This window comes from Entelurus aequoreus, linkage group LG07 (genome assembly GCF_033978785.1).
Source record: "Entelurus aequoreus isolate RoL-2023_Sb linkage group LG07, RoL_Eaeq_v1.1, whole genome shotgun sequence".
NCBI lineage: Eukaryota > Metazoa > Chordata > Actinopteri > Syngnathiformes > Syngnathidae > Entelurus > Entelurus aequoreus.
Window position 1 is genome coordinate 18,396,773 of NC_084737.1, and position 22,002 is coordinate 18,418,774.

General features: G+C 36.2%; 1 protein-coding gene across 7 annotated transcripts in view; it reads right to left on the reverse strand.

Annotated features, from left to right (window-relative positions):
- Window positions 1–22,002, reverse strand: part of magi3a (membrane associated guanylate kinase, WW and PDZ domain containing 3a) — a 275,522-nt gene that overhangs the window by 103,199 nt on the left and 150,321 nt on the right. For all 7 annotated transcript variants that reach the window (XM_062052764.1, XM_062052763.1, XM_062052762.1 and 4 more), the window contains exon 3: window positions 12,095–12,214. In XM_062052764.1, the coding sequence (XP_061908748.1) occupies window positions 12,095–12,214 (120 nt within the window). The remainder of the gene's footprint in view (window positions 1–12,094; window positions 12,215–22,002) is intronic.

The following is a 22,002-nucleotide window of genomic DNA, read 5'->3' on the forward strand; positions in this document are numbered from 1 at the left end:
TCCCCCTGAGCTCATCGTAAACAAAGACGAAGACTTTTCGCGTGGCATTTGCGCCAAATGTTCTGCACACATTGCGCCGGGTGGAAAAATAACATCGCGCTTCAACACATCAAGCCTCATCAGCAAACATCGCTACGGCGGCGTTTTGGAAGCCCAAGAAAACGCCTGCTGCTATAAACCCGTCTCCGCTCGGGATGGTTCCTGCTGGCCACACTATGGACTGGACTTTCGCTGATGTGTTGGACTTTCACAATATTATGTCAGATCCACTCAACATCCATTGCTTTCGGTCTCCCCTAAAGGGGGGGTTACCCACATATGCGGTCCTCTCCAAGGTTTCTCATAGTCATTCACATTGACGTCCCACTGGGGTGAGTTTTCCTTGCCCGTATGTGGGCTCTGTACCGAGGATGTCGTTGTGGCTTGTACAGCCCTTTGAGACACTTGTGATTTAGGGCTATATAAATAAACATTGATTGATTGATAAACAAAGAACCGGGACTTGTTTCCTGGACGACTATGGTTAACTATAAGGACTTGATCAAATCCACCTTTGTGAGACTCCTCCTTCTCGCCAGGTGTGCACAAATGACATGAAAAAATAATAGGTAGAAATAAGTTATTCCGGTGAGGTCTTGAGAAACAGGAGTACACCCCTATTATTTAAAAATGTATTTATTGGAATTGAGCATAGATTTTTCACAATATTTGCTGCACAAGGTGCCAGAGTTGCAATGTTTGACTTGGTTTTTGTTTGAAGACAAACACCTGCTGTCTTTTTTGTTTTTTTAATACAGAATGATTCTAATCCATGTCAGCTCCGCCTCTCTCATAAATAATTCATGCAGCACGAATTGCTTATGACCTGGTTCACATCAGTACAATACATGTATATCCGCATCCGAACACGTTGTTCCAGGAACCCAACAAGTGGGTTGTGTTCAGTCAGTGGGTCACTCACCTCATTGGCATAAAAATGGAATTATTTAGAAGGTTGTAAAATGTTTTTATGCTCTAACTATGAAAATATTCCATCCAATAATAATAATAACTAGACAATTCCTGCAGAAATGTTGATGGGCCTGCTATCTGTGCCGGGGGTCGCAAAAATCCGCCTTGCTTTTAAGATGTTGCCGAGTGTCTGAATCCGAGAGTTTTAGGTGTAATTGTACAAATTGAGCTACACAGCGAGCCTAAAATGTTACCATGCTTACATTAAAATGCTAAAAAATTAGCATGTGTTCAAACGTTAGAATGATAACAGTTAGCATGTGTCACATTTCAAGGAACACGGCTGTTTGGTGTATGGCTGCGGAAATAGAGAAAAAAGTGTCAAATTAGATGAAAACATTTGCAAGCTTACGTTAGCTTGCTAGCATGCTAACGTTAGCACACTAACAGTTAACAGCTGTCACATACCAAGTTATATGACTCCAGGTTAAACGGTTGCAAAAGGAGCTCAAAAAGCTAGCACTTTAATGTTAGTATGCTAGCATGCTAAAGTTAGCACGCTAACAGTTAACAAGTGTCATAAAAACGCTAACGGTTAGCATGTGTCACATACAAAGTTATATGACTGTAAGGTGTATGGCTGTGTAATTAGAGAACAAAATGTAAAGATATCTAAAAAAGTTAGCACTTTAATGTTAACCTAAAGTTGGCATGCTAACAGTTAACAAGTGTCACAAACCAAGTTATATGACTCTAGGGTAAACGGTTGCTAAAACAGCTCCAAAAGCTAGCACTTTAATATATTTATTATGAAAATACTGCATGTTTGTATATATTTATTATGGAAATACTGCATGTTTGTATATTTTTATTATAAAAATACTACATGTTTGTATACATTTATTATGAAAAATACTGAATGTTTTTATACATTTATCATGAAACTACTGCATCTTTGTGTAGATTTATGAAAATGATGCATGTTTGTATCGATTTAATATGAAATACTGCATGTTGGTATAGATTTATTATGAAAATACTGCATGTTTATATATATATATATATATATATATATATATATATATATATATATATATATATATATATATATATATACATATATATACATATATATATATAATGAAAATACTGCATGTTTTTATGTATTTATTTTGAAACTACTGCATGTTTGTATATATTTATTATGAAACTACTGCATGTTTGTATAGCTTATGAAAATACTGCATGTTTGTATATATTTAATATGAAAATACTGCATGTTTTTATATATTTATTATGAAACTACTGCATGTTTGTATAGATTTATTATGAAAGTACTGCATGTTTGTATAGATTTACTATAAAACTACTGCATGTTTGTATAGCTTATGAATACACTGCATGTTTGTATATATTTAATATGAAAATACTGCATGGTTTTATATATTTATTATGAAACTACTGCATGTTTGTAGATTTATTATGAAACCACTGCATGTTCGTATATATTTATTATGAAACTACTGCATGTTTGTATAGATTCATTATGAAAATACTGCATGTTTGTGTTTATTTAGCATGAAAATACTGCATGTTTGTATAGATTTATTATGAAAATACTGCATGTTTATACATATGTACTATGAAAACACTGCATGTTTGTAGATTTATTATGAAACCACTGCATGTTCGTATATATTTATTATGAAACTACTGCATGTTTGTATAGATTTATTATGAAACTACTGCATGTTTGTATAGATTTATTATGAAACTACTGCATGTTTGTATAGATTCATTATGAAAATACTGCATGTTTGTGTTTATTTAGCATACAAATACTGCATGTTTGTATAGATTTATTATGAAAACACTGCATGTTTATACATATGTATTATGAAAAAACTGCATGTTTGCATTTATTTAATATGAAAATACTGCATTTTTTTATACATTTATTATGAAACTACTGCATGTTTGTAGATTCATTATGAAACTACTGCATGTTCGTATATATTTATTATGAAACTACTGCATGTTTGCATATATTTGTTAGGAAACTACTGCATGTTTGTATGGATTCATTATGAACATACTGCATGTTTGTGTTTATTCATCATGAAAATACTGCATGTTTGTATAGATGTATCATGAAAATACTGCATGTGTATACGTGGCGAAGTTGGTAGAGTGGCTGTGCCAGCAATCGGAGTGTTGTTGGTTACTGGGGTTCAATTCCCACCTTCTACCTTCCTAGTCACGTCCGTTGTGTCCTTGGGCAAGACACTTCACCCTTTGCCTCTGATGGCTGCTGGTTAGCGCCTTGCATGGCAGCTCCCGCCATCAGTGTGTGAATGTGTGTGTGAATGGGTAAATGTGGAAATACTGTCAAAGCGCTTTGAGTACCTTGAAGGTAGAAAAGCGCTATACAAGTATAACCCATTTATCATTTATTATATGTATTATGAAACTACTGCATGTTAAAATAGGTTTATTATGAAACTACTGCATGTTAATATATATTTAGTATGAAAGTACTGCATGTTTGTATATATTTATTATTAAACTACTGCATGTTTCTATATATTTATTATGAAAATGCTGCATGTTTGTATGGATTTATTATGAAAATAACTGCATGCTTGTATACATTTATTATTAAAAATACTGCATGTTTATATGGATTTATTATGAAAATACTGCATGTTTATACATATGTATTATGAAAATACTGCATGTGTGTATATATTTAATATGGAAATACTGCGTGTTTTTATATATTTATTATGAAACTACTGCTTGTTTGTAGATTTATTATGAAACCACTGCATGTTCGTATATATTTATTATGAAACTACTGCATGTTTGTATAGATTTATTATGAAACTACTGCATGTTTGTATAGATTCATTGTGAAAATACTGCATGTTTGTGTTCATTTAGCATGAAAATATTGCATGATTGTATGGATTTATTATGAAAATACTGCATGTTTATACATATGTATTATGAAAATACTGCATGTTTGTATATATTTAATATGAAAATACTGCATGTTTTTATATATTTATTATGAAACTACTGCTTGTTTGTAGATTTATTATGAAACCACTGCATGTTCGTATATATTTATTATGAAACTACTGCATGTTTGTATAGATTTATTATGAAACTACTGCATGTTTGTATAGATTTATTATGAAACTACTGCATGTTTGTATAGATTCATTATGAAAATACTGCATGTTTGTGTTTTTTTAGCATACAAATACTGCATGTTTGTATAGATTTATTATGAAAATACTGCATGTTTATACATATGTATTATGAAAAAACTGCATGTTTGCATATATTTAATATGAAAATACTGCATTTTTTTATACATTTATTATGAAACTACTGCATGTTTGTAGATTCATTATGAAACTACTGCATGTTCGTATATATTTATTATGAAACTACTGCATGTTTGCATATATTTAATATGAAAATACCGCATTTTTTTATACATTTATTATGAAACTACTGCATGTTTGTAGATTCATTATGAAACTACTGCATGTTCGTATATATTTATTATGAAACTACTGCATGTGTGTATATATTTAATATGAAAATACTGCATGTTTTTATAAATGTATTATGAAACTACTGCATGTTTGTAGATTTATTATGAAACCACTGCATGTTCGTATATATATATTATGAAACTACTGCATGTTTGTATAGATTTATTATGAAACTACTGCATGTGTGAAAATACTGCATGTTTGTGTTTATTTATCATGAAAATACTGCATGTTTGTATAGATTTATTATGAAACTACTGCATGTTTATATATATTTATTATGAAAATACTGCATGTTTGTATATATTTAATATGAAAATACTGCATGTTTTTATAAATGTATTATGAAACTACTGCATGTTTGTTGATTTATTATGAAACCACTGCATGTTCGTATATATTTATTATGAAACTACTGCATGTTTGTATAGATTGATTATGAAACTACTGCATGTTTGTATAGATTCATTGTGAAAATACTGCATGTTTGTGTTTATTTAGCATGAAAATACTGCATGTTTGTATGGATTTATTATGAAAATACTGCATGTTTATACATATGTATTATGAAAACACTGCATGTTTGTATATATTTAATATGAAAATACTGCATGTTTTTATATATTTATTATGAAACTACTGCTTGTTTGTAGATTTATTATGAAACCACTGCATGTTCGTATATATTTATTATGAAACTACTGCATGTTTGTATAGATTTATTATGAAACTACTGCATGTTTGTATAGATTTATTATGAAAATACTGCATGTTTATACATATGTATTATGAAAAAACTGCATGTTTGCATATATTTAATATGAAAATACTGCATTTTTTTATACATTTATTATGAAACTACTGCATGTTTGTAGATTCATTATGAAACTACTGCATGTTCGTATATATTTATTATGAAACTACTGCATGTTTGCATATATTTGTTAGGAAACTACTGCATGTTTGTATGGATTCATTATGAACATACTGCATGTTTGTGTTTATTCATCATGAAAATACTGCATGTTTGTATAGATGTATCATGAAAATACTGCATGTTTATACATATGTATTATGAAACTACTGCATGTTAAAATAGATTTATTATGAAACTACCGCATGTTAATATATATTTAGTATGAATGTACTGCATGTTTGTATATATTTATTATCAAACTACTGCATGTTTCTATATATTTATTATGAAAATACTGCATGTTTGTATATATTTATTATGAAAATACTGCATGTTTGTTTATATTTATTATGAAAATGCTGCATGTTTGTATCGATTGTAGAGACATGTGTCACATTCCTCCTACTTGGTAAGAATCTGTTTACCAGGGTCAGGCCTGGAACCAATTAGTCGTGATAGACGAGGGAGTTTTGAAAGAACAATCATCATATTAAGATTCTCTGTGACTCTCCAACAAAACCCCATCTTTGACCACACATCATAAATACTGTCTGTGCTTTCTTTTCTGCTGATTCAGCACTTTATCCAACAGTGCATGTTTGGCAAGTCAGGGGTCAGAAGTCTGGACGTTTGTAACAAAACCTCTGGGAGTGTGTGTGCGTGTGTGTTGGTGTGTGTGTGTGTGTGTCTGTGTTGGTATGTGTGTGTGTTTTGTCAATACAAGGATGGCTGCGCTGCATTATAGATGGCAGGGCAGGCGACTCCATGACTCTCGCTGACTGCTTTATGAGTCCAAGGTTGAAGGGCCGCTCACCTGGGGCCCATCTGGGACAGAGAGCGTTCTTGCCAACACACAACATTACCCAATCACCTGGGAACAAATTAACTTGTCTTCTTTCACATTTACAGTCGTCGTTGAAGACCAGGACTTGACAACGATCTGATGGGACAACCTTGACTACTCTAACATGATTTGTTACCTGACACTGATACTTACAACATGAAATATGGAACCTTGATAAAATCTGCCTTCAAGTGAAGTGCCATTTTTGTAATGTTGCCTATCATTCACAATCTTTACCAATATATATATATATATATATATATATATATATATATATATATATATATATATATATATATATATATATATATATATATATATATATATATATACCTTATTATTACAATAATTTTTTTATGTATTCTAATTCGTAAATAAACGCTAGCAAAAGTCATCTAACAATGGAGCTAATAGTAGTCGCTCTATTCCACCGATAAAACGCTCTTAAAAAAATCCAAACACCTCCATTCAGGTTTCATATACACACTGTAAGTATAGATGTAGTATCTGGTAACATTCATAATAACATGTAATATTAACACATTTTCATCATGCTGTAAGTATAAATGTAATGTAGTAACATTCATAATAACATGTAATATTTACATAATTTCATCATAATGTAAGTTTATATGTAATGTAGTAACTTTCATAATAACATGTAATATTTACATATTTTCATCATACTTTAAGTATATATGTAATGTAGTAAGATTCATAATAACATGTCATATTTACATATTTTCATCAGACTGAAAGTATATACATAATGTAGTAACATTCATAATAACATTTAATATTTACATATTTTCATCATACTGAAAGTATATACGTAATGTAGTAACATTCATAATAACATGTAATATTTACATATTTTCATCATACTGTAAGTATATATGAAATGTAGTAACATTCATAATAACATGTAATATTTACATATTTTCATCATACTGTAAGTATATATGTAATGTAGTAACATTCATAATAACATGTAATATTTAAATATTTTCATCATACTGTAAGTATTAATTTTACAGACGCATCACAACGCTCACTTTCCCTTCAACAACAACAAGACTACTAATCATGGCAGACTTGATGAGAGACAACAAAGACTACTTTAGGACAAATGATGATCCAGAAACTTATATTTTTGAGCCTGAATATAAGGAGGATGATCTACAAGTTTTAGAAGCTGTGTGCTAAACAGATGCAGCTTTAGTCAAACACTAAGAATCATGTAGCAGCATTGTTAAGTGCTAAACAAGATATACAAACATAATAAAACAATCAGTTACTGTACAATGTCTGCTCTCACTGGGATAAAGACTGATGGGATGGTTGTATCTTCCCCTTTACACCAACAATTCATCATAATACTCTAAAGCAGGTTAAAAATGCTGCAAACAAGTGTCTTTTCATGTCTTTCTGGCCATCTCCAGGTCTAAGTTGGACGTCAAAGTTGACCAACTTGTGGGTTTATGTCCACAACCTTCTACTATCCAGGTGAGAGGCAGGATTTATCATCTAGAATTAACTTTCGCCAACTCAGAGGCGATGCAGCAGCTCAATATGTCAATATAGCAGCATAAGCTAGTTAGCTCTCTGTGATCACGACGCCTCTGACAGTCGCCGATCTTCACCTCTGTGTTAGCGCTTATAATAACAATATCTCTAATACTTATTAAAGTTCCGGTCACGACATGTAAATAAAGTATTGTTGGCCATTTTTGGATGTTTTTTTTAGAGGACTTTGTGGCCACGTTTCAAAATATGATTACAAGTTCCCACGAAAAGTAGCAATGACTACAGTACAGTATATTATATGGTATACAGTAGAGTGTAGTAGTAGTAGTATCGTGTCTGAAGTACAGTATAGTATATTATACAGTAGAGTGTCGTAGTGTTATTGTGCCTGAAGTACAGTATATTACACAGTATACAGTAGAGTGTAGTAGTGTTATTGTGCCTGAAGTAAAGTATACTAGACAGTATACAGTAGAGTGTAGTAGTGTTATTGTGCCTGAAGTAAAGTATACTAGACAGTATACAGTAGAGTGTAGTAGTGTTATTGTGCCTGAAGTAAAGTATACTAGACAGTATACAGTAGAGTGTAGTAGTGTTATTGTGCCTGAAGTAAAGTATACTAGACAGTATACAGTAGAGTGTAGTCGTGTTATTGTGCCTGAAGTACAGTACAGTATATTATACAGTAGAGTGTAGTCGTGTTATTGTGCCTGAAGTAAAATATACTAGACAGTATACAGTAGAGTGTAGTCGTGTTATTGTGCCTGAAGTACAGTATACTAGACAATATAAAGTAGAGTGTAGTCGTGTTATTGTGCCTGAAGTACAGTACAGTATATTATACAGTAGAGTGTAGTAGTGTTATTGTGTCTACAGTATAGTATATTATACAGTAGAGTGTAGTAGTGTTATTGTGCCTGAAGTACAGTATAGTATATTATAGAGTATACAATATAGTGTAGTAGTGTTATTGTGTCTGAAGTACAGTATATTATGCAGTAGAATGTAATAGTGTTATTTGGGCCTGAAATACAGTACATTATATTATACAGTATACAGTAGAGAGTAGTAGTGTTATTGTGTCAAAAGTACAGGATAGTCTATTATACAGTATAGTGTAGTAGTGTTATTGTGTCTTTAGTACAGTATATTATACAGTATAGTGTAGTAGTGTTATTGTGTCTTAAGTACAGTATAGTATATTATACAGTATAGTGTAGTAGTGTTATTGTGTCTTAAGTACAGTATAGTATAGTATACAGTATAGTGTAGTAGTGTTATTGTGTCTTAAGTATAGTACAGTATATTATACAGTATAGTGTAGTAGTGTTATTGTGTCTTAAGTATAGTACAGTATATTATACAGTATAGTGTAGTAGTGTTATTGTGTCTTAAGTATAGTATAGTATATTATACAGTATACAGTAGTAGTGTTATTGTGTCTGAAGTACAGTATAGTATATTATACAGTAGAGTGTAGTAGTGTTATTGTGTCTTAAGTACAGTATAGTATATTATACAGTATAGTGTAGTAGTGTTATTGTGTCTGAAGTATAGTATATTATACACTATACTGTATAATTATACACTATACTGTATAATATAATTTACTGTACTTCAGACACAATAACACTACTACACTATACTGTATAATATACTATACTGTATTTCAGACAGTATACAGTATAATTATACAGTATAGTGCATAATATACTATACTATAGTAGTAGTGTCATTGTGTTATTGTGTCTTAAGTACAGTATAGTATATTATACAGTATAGTGTATAATTCTACAGTATAGTGTACAATATACTATACTATACTTAAGACACAATAACACTACTACACTATACTGTATAATATACTATACTATACTTAAGACACAATAACACTACTACACTATACTGTATAATATACTATACTGTACTTCAGAAACAATAACACAACTACTCTCTACTGTATACTGTATAATATAATATACTGTACTTCAGGCCCAAATAACACTACTACATTATACTGCATAATATACTATACTGTACTTCAGACACAATAACACTACTACACTATATTGTATACAGTATAACATACTATACTGTAATTCTGGCACAATAACACTACTACATTATGCTGTATACTGTATAATATACTATACTGTTGACACAATAACACTACTACACTCTACTTTATACTGTATAATACACTATACTGTACTTCAGGCACAATAACACTACTACACTACTGCATACTGTATAATATACTATACTGTACTTTAGACACAATAATACTACTACACTCTACTGTATACCACATAATATACTGTACTGTTGTCATTGCTACTTTTTGTGTCTGAAGTACAGTATAGTATATTATACAGTATACAGTATAGTGTAGTAGTGTTATTGTGTCTTAAGTATAGTATAGTATATTATACAGTATACAGTAGTAGTGTTATTGTGTCTGAAGTACAGTATAGTATATTATACAGTAGAGTGTAGTAGTGTTATTGTGTCTTAAGTACAGTATAGTATATTATACAGTATAGTGTAGTAGTGTTATTGTGTCTGAAGTATAGTATATTATACACTATACTGTATAATTATACACTATACTGTATAATATAATTTACTGTACTTCAGACACAATAACACTACTACACTATACTGTATAATATACTATACTGTATTTCAGACAGTATACAGTATAATTATACAGTATAGTGCATAATATACTATACTATAGTAGTAGTGTCATTGTGTTATTGTGTCTTAAGTACAGTATAGTATATTATACAGTATAGTGTATAATTCTACAGTATAGTGTACAATATACTATACTATACTTAAGACACAATAACACTACTACACTATACTGTATAATATACTATACTATACTTAAGACACAATAACACTACTACACTATACTGTATAATATACTATACTGTACTTCAGAAACAATAACACAACTACTCTCTACTGTATACTGTATAATATAATATACTGTACTTCAGGCCCAAATAACACTACTACATTATACTGCATAATATACTATACTGTACTTCAGACACAATAACACTACTACACTATATTGTATACAGTATAACATACTATACTGTAATTCTGGCACAATAACACTACTACATTCTACTGTATACTGTATAATATACTATACTGTACTTCAGACACAATAACACTACTACACTATACTGTATAATATACTATACTGTACTTCAGACACAATAACACTACTACACTATACTGTATAATATACTATACTGTACTTCAGACACAATAACTCTACTACACTATACTGTATAATATACTATACTGTTGACACAATAACACTAGTACACTCTACTTTATACTGTATAATATACTATACTGTACTTCAGGCACAATAACACTACTACACTCTACTGTATACTGTCTAGTATATTTTACTTCAGGCACAATAACACTAATAGACTCTACTGTATACTGTGTAATATACTGTACTTCAGACACAATAACACTACTACACTCTACTGTATAATATAATGTACTGTTCTTCAGGTACAATAACACGACTACATTCTACTGCATACTGTGTAATATACTATACTTTAGACACAATAATACTACTACACTCTACTGTATACCATGTAATATAATGTACTGTAGTCATTGCTACTTTTTGTGTCTGAAGTACAGTATAGTATATTATACAGTATAGTGTAGTAGTGTTATTGTGTCTTAAGTATAGTATAGTATATTATACAGTATACAGTATAGTGTAGTAGTGTTATTGTGTCTTAAGTATAGTATAGTATATTATACAGTATACAGTAGAGTGTAGTAGTGTTATTGTGTCTGAAGTACAGTACAGTATATTATACAGTATACAGTAGAGTGTAGTAGTGTTATTGTGCCTGAAGTACAGTATATTATACAGTATACAGAAGAGTGTAGTAGTGTTGTTGTGTCTGAAGTAAAGTATACTAGACAGTATACAGTATAGTGTATTAGTGTTATTATGTCTTAAGTACAGTATAGTATATTATACAGTATAGTGTAGTAGTGTCATTGTGTCTTAAGTATAGTATAGTATATGATACAGTAGAGTGTAGTAATGGTATTGTGTCTGAAGTACAGTACATTATATTATACAGTAGAGTGTAGTAGTGTTATTGTGCCTTAAGTACGGTATATTATACAGTATACAGTAGAGTGTAGTAGTGTTGTTGTGTCTGAAGTACAGTATACAGTACAGTATACAGAATATAGTATGGTCTAGTAGTGTCTGCCAAATACCGTCATAGGTTCCACTCTCCAGCAGGAGTCCACATTCTTCCAGTTTGCGAAACTCTTCCACGCTGATAAAGTTGTAATCCACACCAGGAACTTCCCCCTCTCTGGGCTGCCGGGTGGTACCTGCCAACAAACACACCTTCAGCATGTGACACTGCAGCCGTGTGACCTCCCCCAAGGAAAGTCACAGTTAAACGTGACAAGCTCAGCTGAAATGCTAACAGTTAGCAGGCTGGCCAGATAACAAAACATATGAGACAAATGAGCTAAAAAAAAAAGCTAGCATGCTTACAGTATTATGCTAACAATAGCCTGCTGACAGTTAGTATTGGTGAAATACAAAAATATATGACACTGAGGTGTCTATATATATATATATATATATATATACATATATACATTAGGTCAGGAAAAAACACAGAGGCTATTTCATCCCTACAAGCCTGTTTCGCCGGTTTCCCTGCTCTTCAGGGGATTTTCAAATCCCCTAAAGAGCGTGGAAATTGGCATTTTGGCATATAATTTGGCACCGAAAAATCTACAGTTGTTGATTTGCGGCGTTAAAAAAACAAACAAACTGGCAGCTCAGGTGCCGAAATTTCACTGTAAGATTGCATTTTTTTTAATTAACAGTAAAACATTCAAATTTTACAGTAAAATTCTGGCAACTGAGCTGGCTTTTTTATTTATTTTTTACCAAAAAAACAGCAATACTGTTTTTCCATTTACAATAATATACACTCCATTTTAAGGTGAAATTATTGCAATTTACCATATTTTTTTTTTACATTTTAGTTTAAAAAAAATGAATGCATATAAAAAATGTTGTAATAATTAGAGATGTCCGATAATAGCTTTTTTCCCGATATCCGATATTGTCCAACTCTTAATTACCGATTCCGATATCAACCGATACCGATACATACAGTCGTGGAATTAACACATTATTATGCCTAATTTTGACGTGATGCCCCGCTGGATGCATTAAACAATGTAACAAGCGGGGGGGGGGGGGGGGGGTGTATATTGTAGCATCCCGGAAGAGTTAGTGCTGCAAGGGGTTCTGGGTATTTGTTCTGTTGTGTTTATATTGTGTTACGGTGCGGATGTTCTCCTGAAATGTGTTTGTCATTCTTGTTTGGTGTGGGTTCACAGCGTGGCGCATATTTGTAACAGTGTTAAAGTTGTTTATACGGCTACCCTCAGTGTGACCTGTATGGCTGTTGACCAAGTATGCATTGCATTCACTTGTGTGTGTGAAAAGCCGTAGCTATTATGTGACTGGGCCGGCACGCAATTGCAGTGCCTTTAAGGCACGCCCCCAAATATTGTTGTCTGGGTGGAAATCGGGAGAAATTCGGGAGAATAGTTGCCCCGGGAGATTTTCGGGAGGGGCACTAAAATTCGGGAGTCTTCCGAGAAAATCGGGAGGGTTGGCAAGTATGACTGGGAGACGCAACTGCTCTGCACTTCTCCCTACGTCCGTGTACCACTCCGTACAGCGGCGTTTTAAAAAATCATACATTTTACTTTTTGAAACAGATACCGATAATTTCCGATATTACATTTTAAAGCATTTATCGGCCGATAATATCGGACATCTCTAGTAATAACAAGTATTCACTGTTAGAAGCGGCCCTCTGGGGCCAAACAACACAGCGATGTGGCCCTCAGTGAAAACGACTTTGACACCTCTGATCTAGTGGTACGCCGAAGAATCACCTATTTCATTATTCAAACACAGTGTCACTGTTCAAACTATGGCCAAAAATAATGAAATATACTTGGTAAACAAAACCTCTGCCTTGTTTTTAATGGATACTTAGACCTAAGTGGCCTAGTGGTTAGAGTGTCCGCCCTGAGATGGGTAGGTTGTGAGTTCAAACCCCGGCCGAGTCATACCAAAGACTATAAAAATGGGACCCATTACCTCCTTGCTTGGCACTCAGCATCAAGGGTTGGAATTGGGGGTTAAATCACGAAAAATGATTCCCGGGCGCGGCCACCGCTGCTGCCCACTGCTCCCCTCACCTCCCAGGGTGGTGATCAAGGGTGATGGGTCAAATGCAGAGAATAATTTCGCCACACCTAGTGTGTGTGTGACAATCATTGGCACTTTAACTTTAACCTAACTACTGTTAAGGGTGTAACGGTACGTGTATTTGTATTGAACCGTTTCGGTTCGGTCGGAGGTGCACCGAACGAGTTTCCACACGGACATATTAAGTAGCGCACCGCACGTTGTGTAAACAATGCACACCGAGGCACAACACACGGCATGCTAGCAGCGACCGGGCTACTACAACATGTAAAAGCCAGAGCTGGAAGACCCTCCTTGTTAAGATCTCCCGTTTGGGAACACTTCGGCTCCGCGGTGCGATACAACGATGGAGGATGAGAGGTGGAAAAAGCGAAAGCGGTTTGCCGACATTGTTCAGCAGCGGTAGGGTATGCTTCTGCCAACACATCAAACATGCTAACCCAGGGGTGTCCAAACTTTTTCCACTGAGGGCCGCACACGGAAAAATTTAAGCATGCAGGGGCCATTTTGATATTTTTCATTTTCAAACCTTAACAAAATATATGGATTTTTTTTTTTTTTAACCTTTAGGGCTCCCGGGGACCATAAAGGGTCTCAGTCAATAAATGTTAAAAATAAGTCAAATTATTATTATTTTTTATTTAACGCTTACAGTAAATCTCTATATCAACTTCAGGTTGATATAAAGTAAAAAAAAAAAAAGGTTTTATGGCTTTTCTGTCAAAGACAACTTTGTTTTTTATAGTAAAACTGAAATATGTAGTATTTAGTAATTAGAGCCTTAAAAGATCAATAATGCAGGACACCATTGATTTTAATTATTTCATATTTTTGAGTAATCACAGTGAAAAGTTAAATAAAATCCTACTAAATATATTTGGGTTCCAAAAGGTCCCCCATTCATAAAGTGATACATTTTTATTAGTTTTTTTTTACCTTTAACACTTAAATTACGAGATCAACTTCAGATATATGTCGATTTTACCTTTGAACTATTATTTTGTTTGTTTTATGCTCTTTTGTCAAATAAAACTTTGATGTTTTTATATGGCAACCACACAATATATGCAATATTTTATCCACATAAAACATTTTAAAGTGATATTTTTAAAGTAATAATTCATTATAACATAGATTTTTAGTCTTTTTTTTTTTTTTTAGCAATGGCAAAAAAAAGAAAAATAAATAAAGACAAAAGAAAAAAAACAGCCTGCATGGCAGCTTTGTGTCAACATTGCAACTTTTTCTTGTTAGATTTCACCTCATTGCACTTTTTTTTTCAAGTTTAAAATTTTTGCAATATTATCAATTTTGCAATTTTTGCAGAATGTGTGGAGGGCCGGTAAACAATTAGCTGCGGGCCGCAAATGGCCCCCGGGCCGCACTTTGGACACCCCTGTGCTAACCCATTTGAAGCAGCACCACCCCCGAGTGAACGTCGCTTCAACGCAGAGAAATACGAGCGTCGTGCAAACACCGCATTCAAGCAGCCTCTCCTCGGCGAGTCAGACAGGGCTAAAGCAATAACAAATGCCGTAGGCGTTTTTATAGCAGCAGGTTTAAGACCATATTGACGTGGACCCTGACTTAAACAAGTTGAAAAACTTATTGGGGTGTTACCATTTAGTGGTCAATTGTACGGAATATGTACTGTACTGTGCAATCTACTAATAAAAGTCTCAATCAATCAATCAAAAAAAGCACTTTATATGTAGAAAGGTTTTGTTAAGAAACCATTCTGAGCCTTATCTTATTTAGATTTTATTTTATATATGTTGACCACATTAACCCTGGCAATGGACCCTGTGTGTAAATGTATGTTATTGTTATCCTTAGCATTCATGACTGCCTGTTGTTGCACTGATCAGCCTAGTGGTGGCTCACATCCATCACATACAGAGCTATATCTATTTTTGGGCAGAAATATTATAGTGTTCCCAATGTTAAAAGGATAAAGCCATTGTTTACAAATTTGGTAAATAAATAACCAAAAAATGTATATTTTGTTGTGTAGTGGATTGTCCGAAGCTTAAACAGCAACAAAAGTGAGTTTAGTACAAAAAGTTTATTTACCCATAGTCAAAAGTGCAAAGTCGGATTGAGCTGCCCATGCAGACAAACAAACGTCCTCCGGAGGACACACGAATCAAGCAATCTTCCTCAGCCCTTGTCACTTGGCCATTCTATCTGTTTCCCCATGCCCCAAGGTCCCATTGTTTTCGACATGTTTGTTTTGCAACATCCTTGAATCCCTTAGTCATGTTTAGACAATCAAAACATTTTGTAGAATGGTCAGAGCGACTCCATATTCAACTTTGTCCTACATCTGGTCCTTCAATGGTATAGAATAGAAGAGAAATGAAATGAAATGCTCTTACTGTACCGAAAATGAACCGAACCGTGACCTCTAAACCGAGGTACGTACCGAACCGAAATGTTTGTGTACCGTTACACCCTTGCCTACTGTACTTTCATGTTGCTGCTTATGGGGGTACTTGGAGAGCCTTTTCTTTCCTCCTTCAAAACCGCACTAAAACAACACCTCCAGGCAACTTCAACCCCTGACTAACACCCTCCCCCCTCCACATCCCACCTCCCCGGATTGTAAATAACCAAATGTAAATAATCAAATGTATTTCTAATGTACAGGTATATACTTGTTCTTATACTACAGACCTGGGCATTCTGCGGCCCGCGGGCCGCATCCGGCCCTTTGTGCGTCCCTGTCCGGCCCGCGTGAGGCCAATTATAAATTACAAAATAAATTTTAAAAAGTATCTATGTCGAGTGTGCAATACAACGGTGCTGCTTTTGTTTTGAAAATCGTTATTTGTATTACTTCCGTGTGGACGTGTGCGTGATTGTGAGTGAATGTGAACAACTGCAATTACAAAATAAAGTTGAAAAAACATCTATGTCCTGCGCGCAATACAACTGTGCTGCTTTTATTTTGAAAAGTATTATTTATGGGCGTGTGTCCGTGTGTAACCTGCGAGTGAAGGTGCACATGCAGCGACAAGTGATGCACGGTTTACACCCGAGACGCCAAAAAGAGAAAAGTTGATGAGGAATGCCGTGTTTTCAACAAGACATGGACTGCAAAGCAACGTCCCCTCACCTAAGGTGCGTGCCTGCGCAATTGCGCACTGCTCAAGCGTCCGCTGCGCGCAGCAAATATATGCCGCGCACCAAATCAAATCCCATCTGAATTATAAACAAAATAAACATATTTATTCTATGGAATTTTGCAATGCAACTTTGAGTGACAGTGACAACAAGCGGCCCTAATGGTGTTCGTCAACACCGTTCAATTGAACACCGTTCAATTATTGTAACGTCTATCGAGATGCTTCGAGGACAGGAATTATATCGATCACTTTATTGAACAAAACTGTTTATATGCGGACATAACCACACCAAAAACATGAGTAAAACAATTCTATCTCGAAAAACTAGTCATTTTCTGCCGTACAAACCAGGCCAAAACCAACTTGTCATCTGTCACCAACACGCATAGCACTAAACCACTGGTGCGTTTAAGGCCACACAAAAAGTCGGACAACTCAAACACCACACAAAGTTACACTATGACTCCTCAGTCATACGTGTGCTTATTTTACTGTCATTTATTATTAATGTTAATTTATATATATTAGTCATGGAATGCTGTTACACACACTATGTTGAAGTATTACTATTATTATTATTATTATTATTATTTATCTTACGGTATATATCAAAAATAATATTGAGCAAAATTTAATTCAAATATTGTCGATGTGGCCCTCCAGCAGTGCTCGGGTAGCTCATGCGGCCCCCGGTAAAAATTAATTGCCCACCCCTGTTATACTATCTGAACTCACTATGTTCTTTGCTCGCTGTGCATATCCTACCAAGTCAGACCTACACTGTTCCAATGTCCATTTCTCTGATGATGCAATTGTTGATGACTGAAGTGCTGATGTCAACCAAACCCTCCTCATCCCACCCCCCGGATTGTAAATAATGTAAATATTTCAATGTATATACTCTGATGATTAACTTGTGTTTTGACTGCATTATGATGATAGTATATATTTGTACCATGAATTGATTGACGTGGACCCCGACTTAAACAAGTTGAAAAACTTATTGGGGTGTTACCATTTAGTGGTCATTTGTACGGAATATGTACTGTACTGTGCAATCTACTAATACAAGTTTCAATCAATCAATCAAGGGGCTACTTGGTGACACAGGATGGAGTAAATGATAAAATACGCAAAGTTCCTCCGCCTGAAATAGAAAATGCTGTTTCTCGCGCGCTTTTAGACGTACTTTCACAAAATAACAATGCTGCTAAAAAGCTGCAGGTGGTCTCATTGTCGCTCCGCCAAGACTGAGCATCGTTCCTCGCTGTAATCAGCACTCCTGCACACGCCAGGGAAGTCAACTTTGTGATGAATGTCCTCATTCTGCTGTTTCTTCCTGCGCCCACGTCCATCCTGCTGCTGCAGCCACTCGTCAGACCGCTCAGTCCACGCAGGGAATGTTTGATTCTGGCCCCACGGAGATTGGGAGAGGTGCGGCCATAAGTCGTGTTGTTGCATTTAAGTCCCATCTTAAAACTCATTTGTATACTCTAGCCCAGTGGTCCCCAACCACAGCAGCACCTGTCCGACACCTGACTAAATAACAAGTTAAATCTTTTATTATTAAAATCAAATGACAGCAGTCATTTCCATGAGATTATTTTCTGATATTAGTGTTTTTGCCCACTTACAATAACAATAACAAAAAATAATGTTTTTTTATGAGCTGTATGCTAGTATTGTATGTCTGGGTGGGGGACCTGCTTTGGAAATAATGTGTACCCCTTTCAGATATCGCATTTAATTCCTACTAAAACCTTCACATGTTGCACAATGAGATGTAAACATGGGATCATGTATACATTCCTGTAACTTTCTGTTTGTAAAATACATCTTTGTTTGTATTTCTTTAATATAATAACATCATTTCATAAATAATATTTATAAATTAAGATTAAATTAAGAAAAAACATTTTAGTTTTCACTAAAGAAGGGTTCAGTGAATGCGCATATGAAACTGATGGGGTTCGGTACCTCCAACAAGGTTAAGAACCACTGCTCTAGCCTTTAAATAGACCCCCTTTTTAGACCAGTTGATCTGCCATTTATTTTATTTTCTCCTCTGCCCCCCTCTCCCTTGTGGAGGGGGCGGCACAGGTCTGGTGGCCATGGATGAAGTGCTGGCTGTCCAGAGTCGGGACCCGGGGTGGACCGCTCGCCTGTGCATCGGTTGGGGACATCTCTGCGCTCCTGACCCGTCTCCGCTCAGGATGGTCTCCTGCTGGCCCCACTATGGACTGGACTTTCACAATATTATGCAAGACCCACTCGACGTCCATTGCATCCAGGGAGGGGGGGGTGGGGGGGGTTCACCCACATCTACGGTCCTCTCCAAGGTTTCTCATAGTCATTCACATCGACGTCCCACTGGGTTGTGAGTTTTTCCTTGCCCTTATGTGGGCTCTGAACCGAGGATGTCGTTGTGGCTTGTGCAGCCCTTTGAGACACGTGTGATTTAGAGCTATATAAATAAAGATTGATTGATTGATTGATTGTTGTTGTTGGTTTGGTAAACGCCATCGGCCACTTAGCAGCAGTCTAGCAGCCAACCGCGTGTTCATACACTGAGCTCGTCTCAGGTAATAATCATCGCTTTCATTGCAGCAAACCAACTAAACTAATTTTGGGAGCTTGTACCCGTGATCTTGTCCCTTCGGTCATAACCCAAAGCTCATGACCATAGGTGAGGATGGGAACGTAGATGGACCGGTAAATTGAGAGCTTTGCCTTCCGGCTCAGCTCCTTCTTCACCACAACGGATCGATACAGCGTCCGCATTACTGAAGACGCCGCACCGATCCGCCTGTCGATCTCACGATCCACTCTTCCCTCACTCGTAAACAAGACTCCGAGGTACTTGAACTCCTCCACTTGGGGCAGGGTCTCCTCCGCAACCCGGAGATGGCACTCCACCCTTTTCCGGGCGAGAACCATGGACTCAGACTAGGAGGTGCTGATTCCCATCCCAGTCGCTTCACACTCGGCTGCGAACCGATCCAGTGAGAGCTGAAGATCCTGGCCAGATGAAAAGTTATGAACAGAATCTGTGACAAAGGGCAGCCTTGGCGGAGTCCAACCCTTACTGGAAACGTGTCCGACTTACTGCCGGCAATGCGGACCAAGCTCTGACACTGATCGTACAGGGAGCAGACCGCCACAATCAGACAGTCCGATACCCCATACTTTCTGAGCACTCCCCACAGGACTTCCCGAGGTACACGGTCGAATGCCTTCTCCAAGTCCACAAAGCACATGTAGACTGGTTGGGCAAACTCCCATGCACCATCAAGGACCCTGCCGAGAGTATAGAGCTGGTCCACAGTTCCACGACCAGGACGAAAACCACACTGTTCCTCTTGAATCCGAGGTTCGACTATCCGGCGTAGCCTCCTCTCCAGTACACCTGAATAGACCTTACCGGGAAGGCTGAGGAAGCACAAACAATAAAAAGTAGCTGCTTATAGTCTGTAGGTGGGCCGTGGCGCTTTAATGTTTAGCTCGCCGCAGTCAGAAGATTGGGGAAAAAAACCCAAAATTAGATCACTTCCAGGATTGAAAACCTGGGCCACTGCTGGAACATTTCCACCATTTCTCTTCCTTTCCTAACTGTCAGTGAGACATGTGGTGCTGATGCTTCCCCTGATGGATGTATGAGAAGGATCTTTGGGATCCATTTCTTGCTGACTCACAGCTTTTGTTCATGCTTTAGTGGGCCAAAGTCCTGCTTCCACCCGAGAAGGTCCTGAAGCTCTCGTAGCTTAGCCTGCTAAACGTTTAGCATAAACTAGCGGGAGCAGGCTAAAAAAACCCAAAACCTGAGCTACTGAAGCCAGAAGAAGACGTTTGTTGTTGTTAAATTTATGCTAACATTACCATGCTAACTTTTTTTAGTCAGTTTCGCAGCCAACACCTCAGAGTCGTTTAATAACCGAGGATGTCGTTGTGGCTTGTGCAGCCCTTTGAGACACTTGTGATTTAGAGCTATATAAATAAAGATTGATTGATTGTTGTTGTTGGTTTGGTAAACGCCATCGGCCACTTAGCAGCAGTCTAGCAGCCAACCGCGTGTTTATACACTGAGCTCGTCTCAGGTAATAATCATCGCTTTCATTGCAGCAAACCAACTAAACTAATTTCGGCCGCTTGTACCCGTGATCTTGTCCCTTCGGTCATAACCCAAAGCTCATGACCATAGGTGAGGATGGGAACGTAGATCGACCGGTAAATTGAGAGCTTTGCCTTCCGGCTCAGCTCCTTCTTCACCACAACGGATCGATACAGCGTCCGCATTACTGAAGACGCCACACCGATCCACCTGTCGATCTCAAGATCCACTCTTCCCTCACTCGTAAACAAGACTCCGAGGTACTTGAACTCCTCCACTTGGGGCAGGGTCTCCTCCGCAACCCGGAGATGGCACTCCACCCTTTTCTGGGCGAGAACCATGGACTCAGACTTGGAGGTGCTGATTCCCATCCCAGTCGCTTCACACTCGGCTGCGAACCGATCCAGTGAGAGCTGAAGATCCTGGCCAGATGAAAAGTTACGAACAGAATCTGTGACAAAGGGCAGCCTTGGCGGAGTCCAACCCTTACTGGAAACGTGTCCGACTTACTGCCGGCAATGCGGACCAAGCTCTGACACTGATCGTACAGGGAGCAGACCGCCACAATCAGACAGTCCGATACCCCATACTTTCTGAGCACTCCCCACAGGACTTCCCGAGGGACACGGTCGAA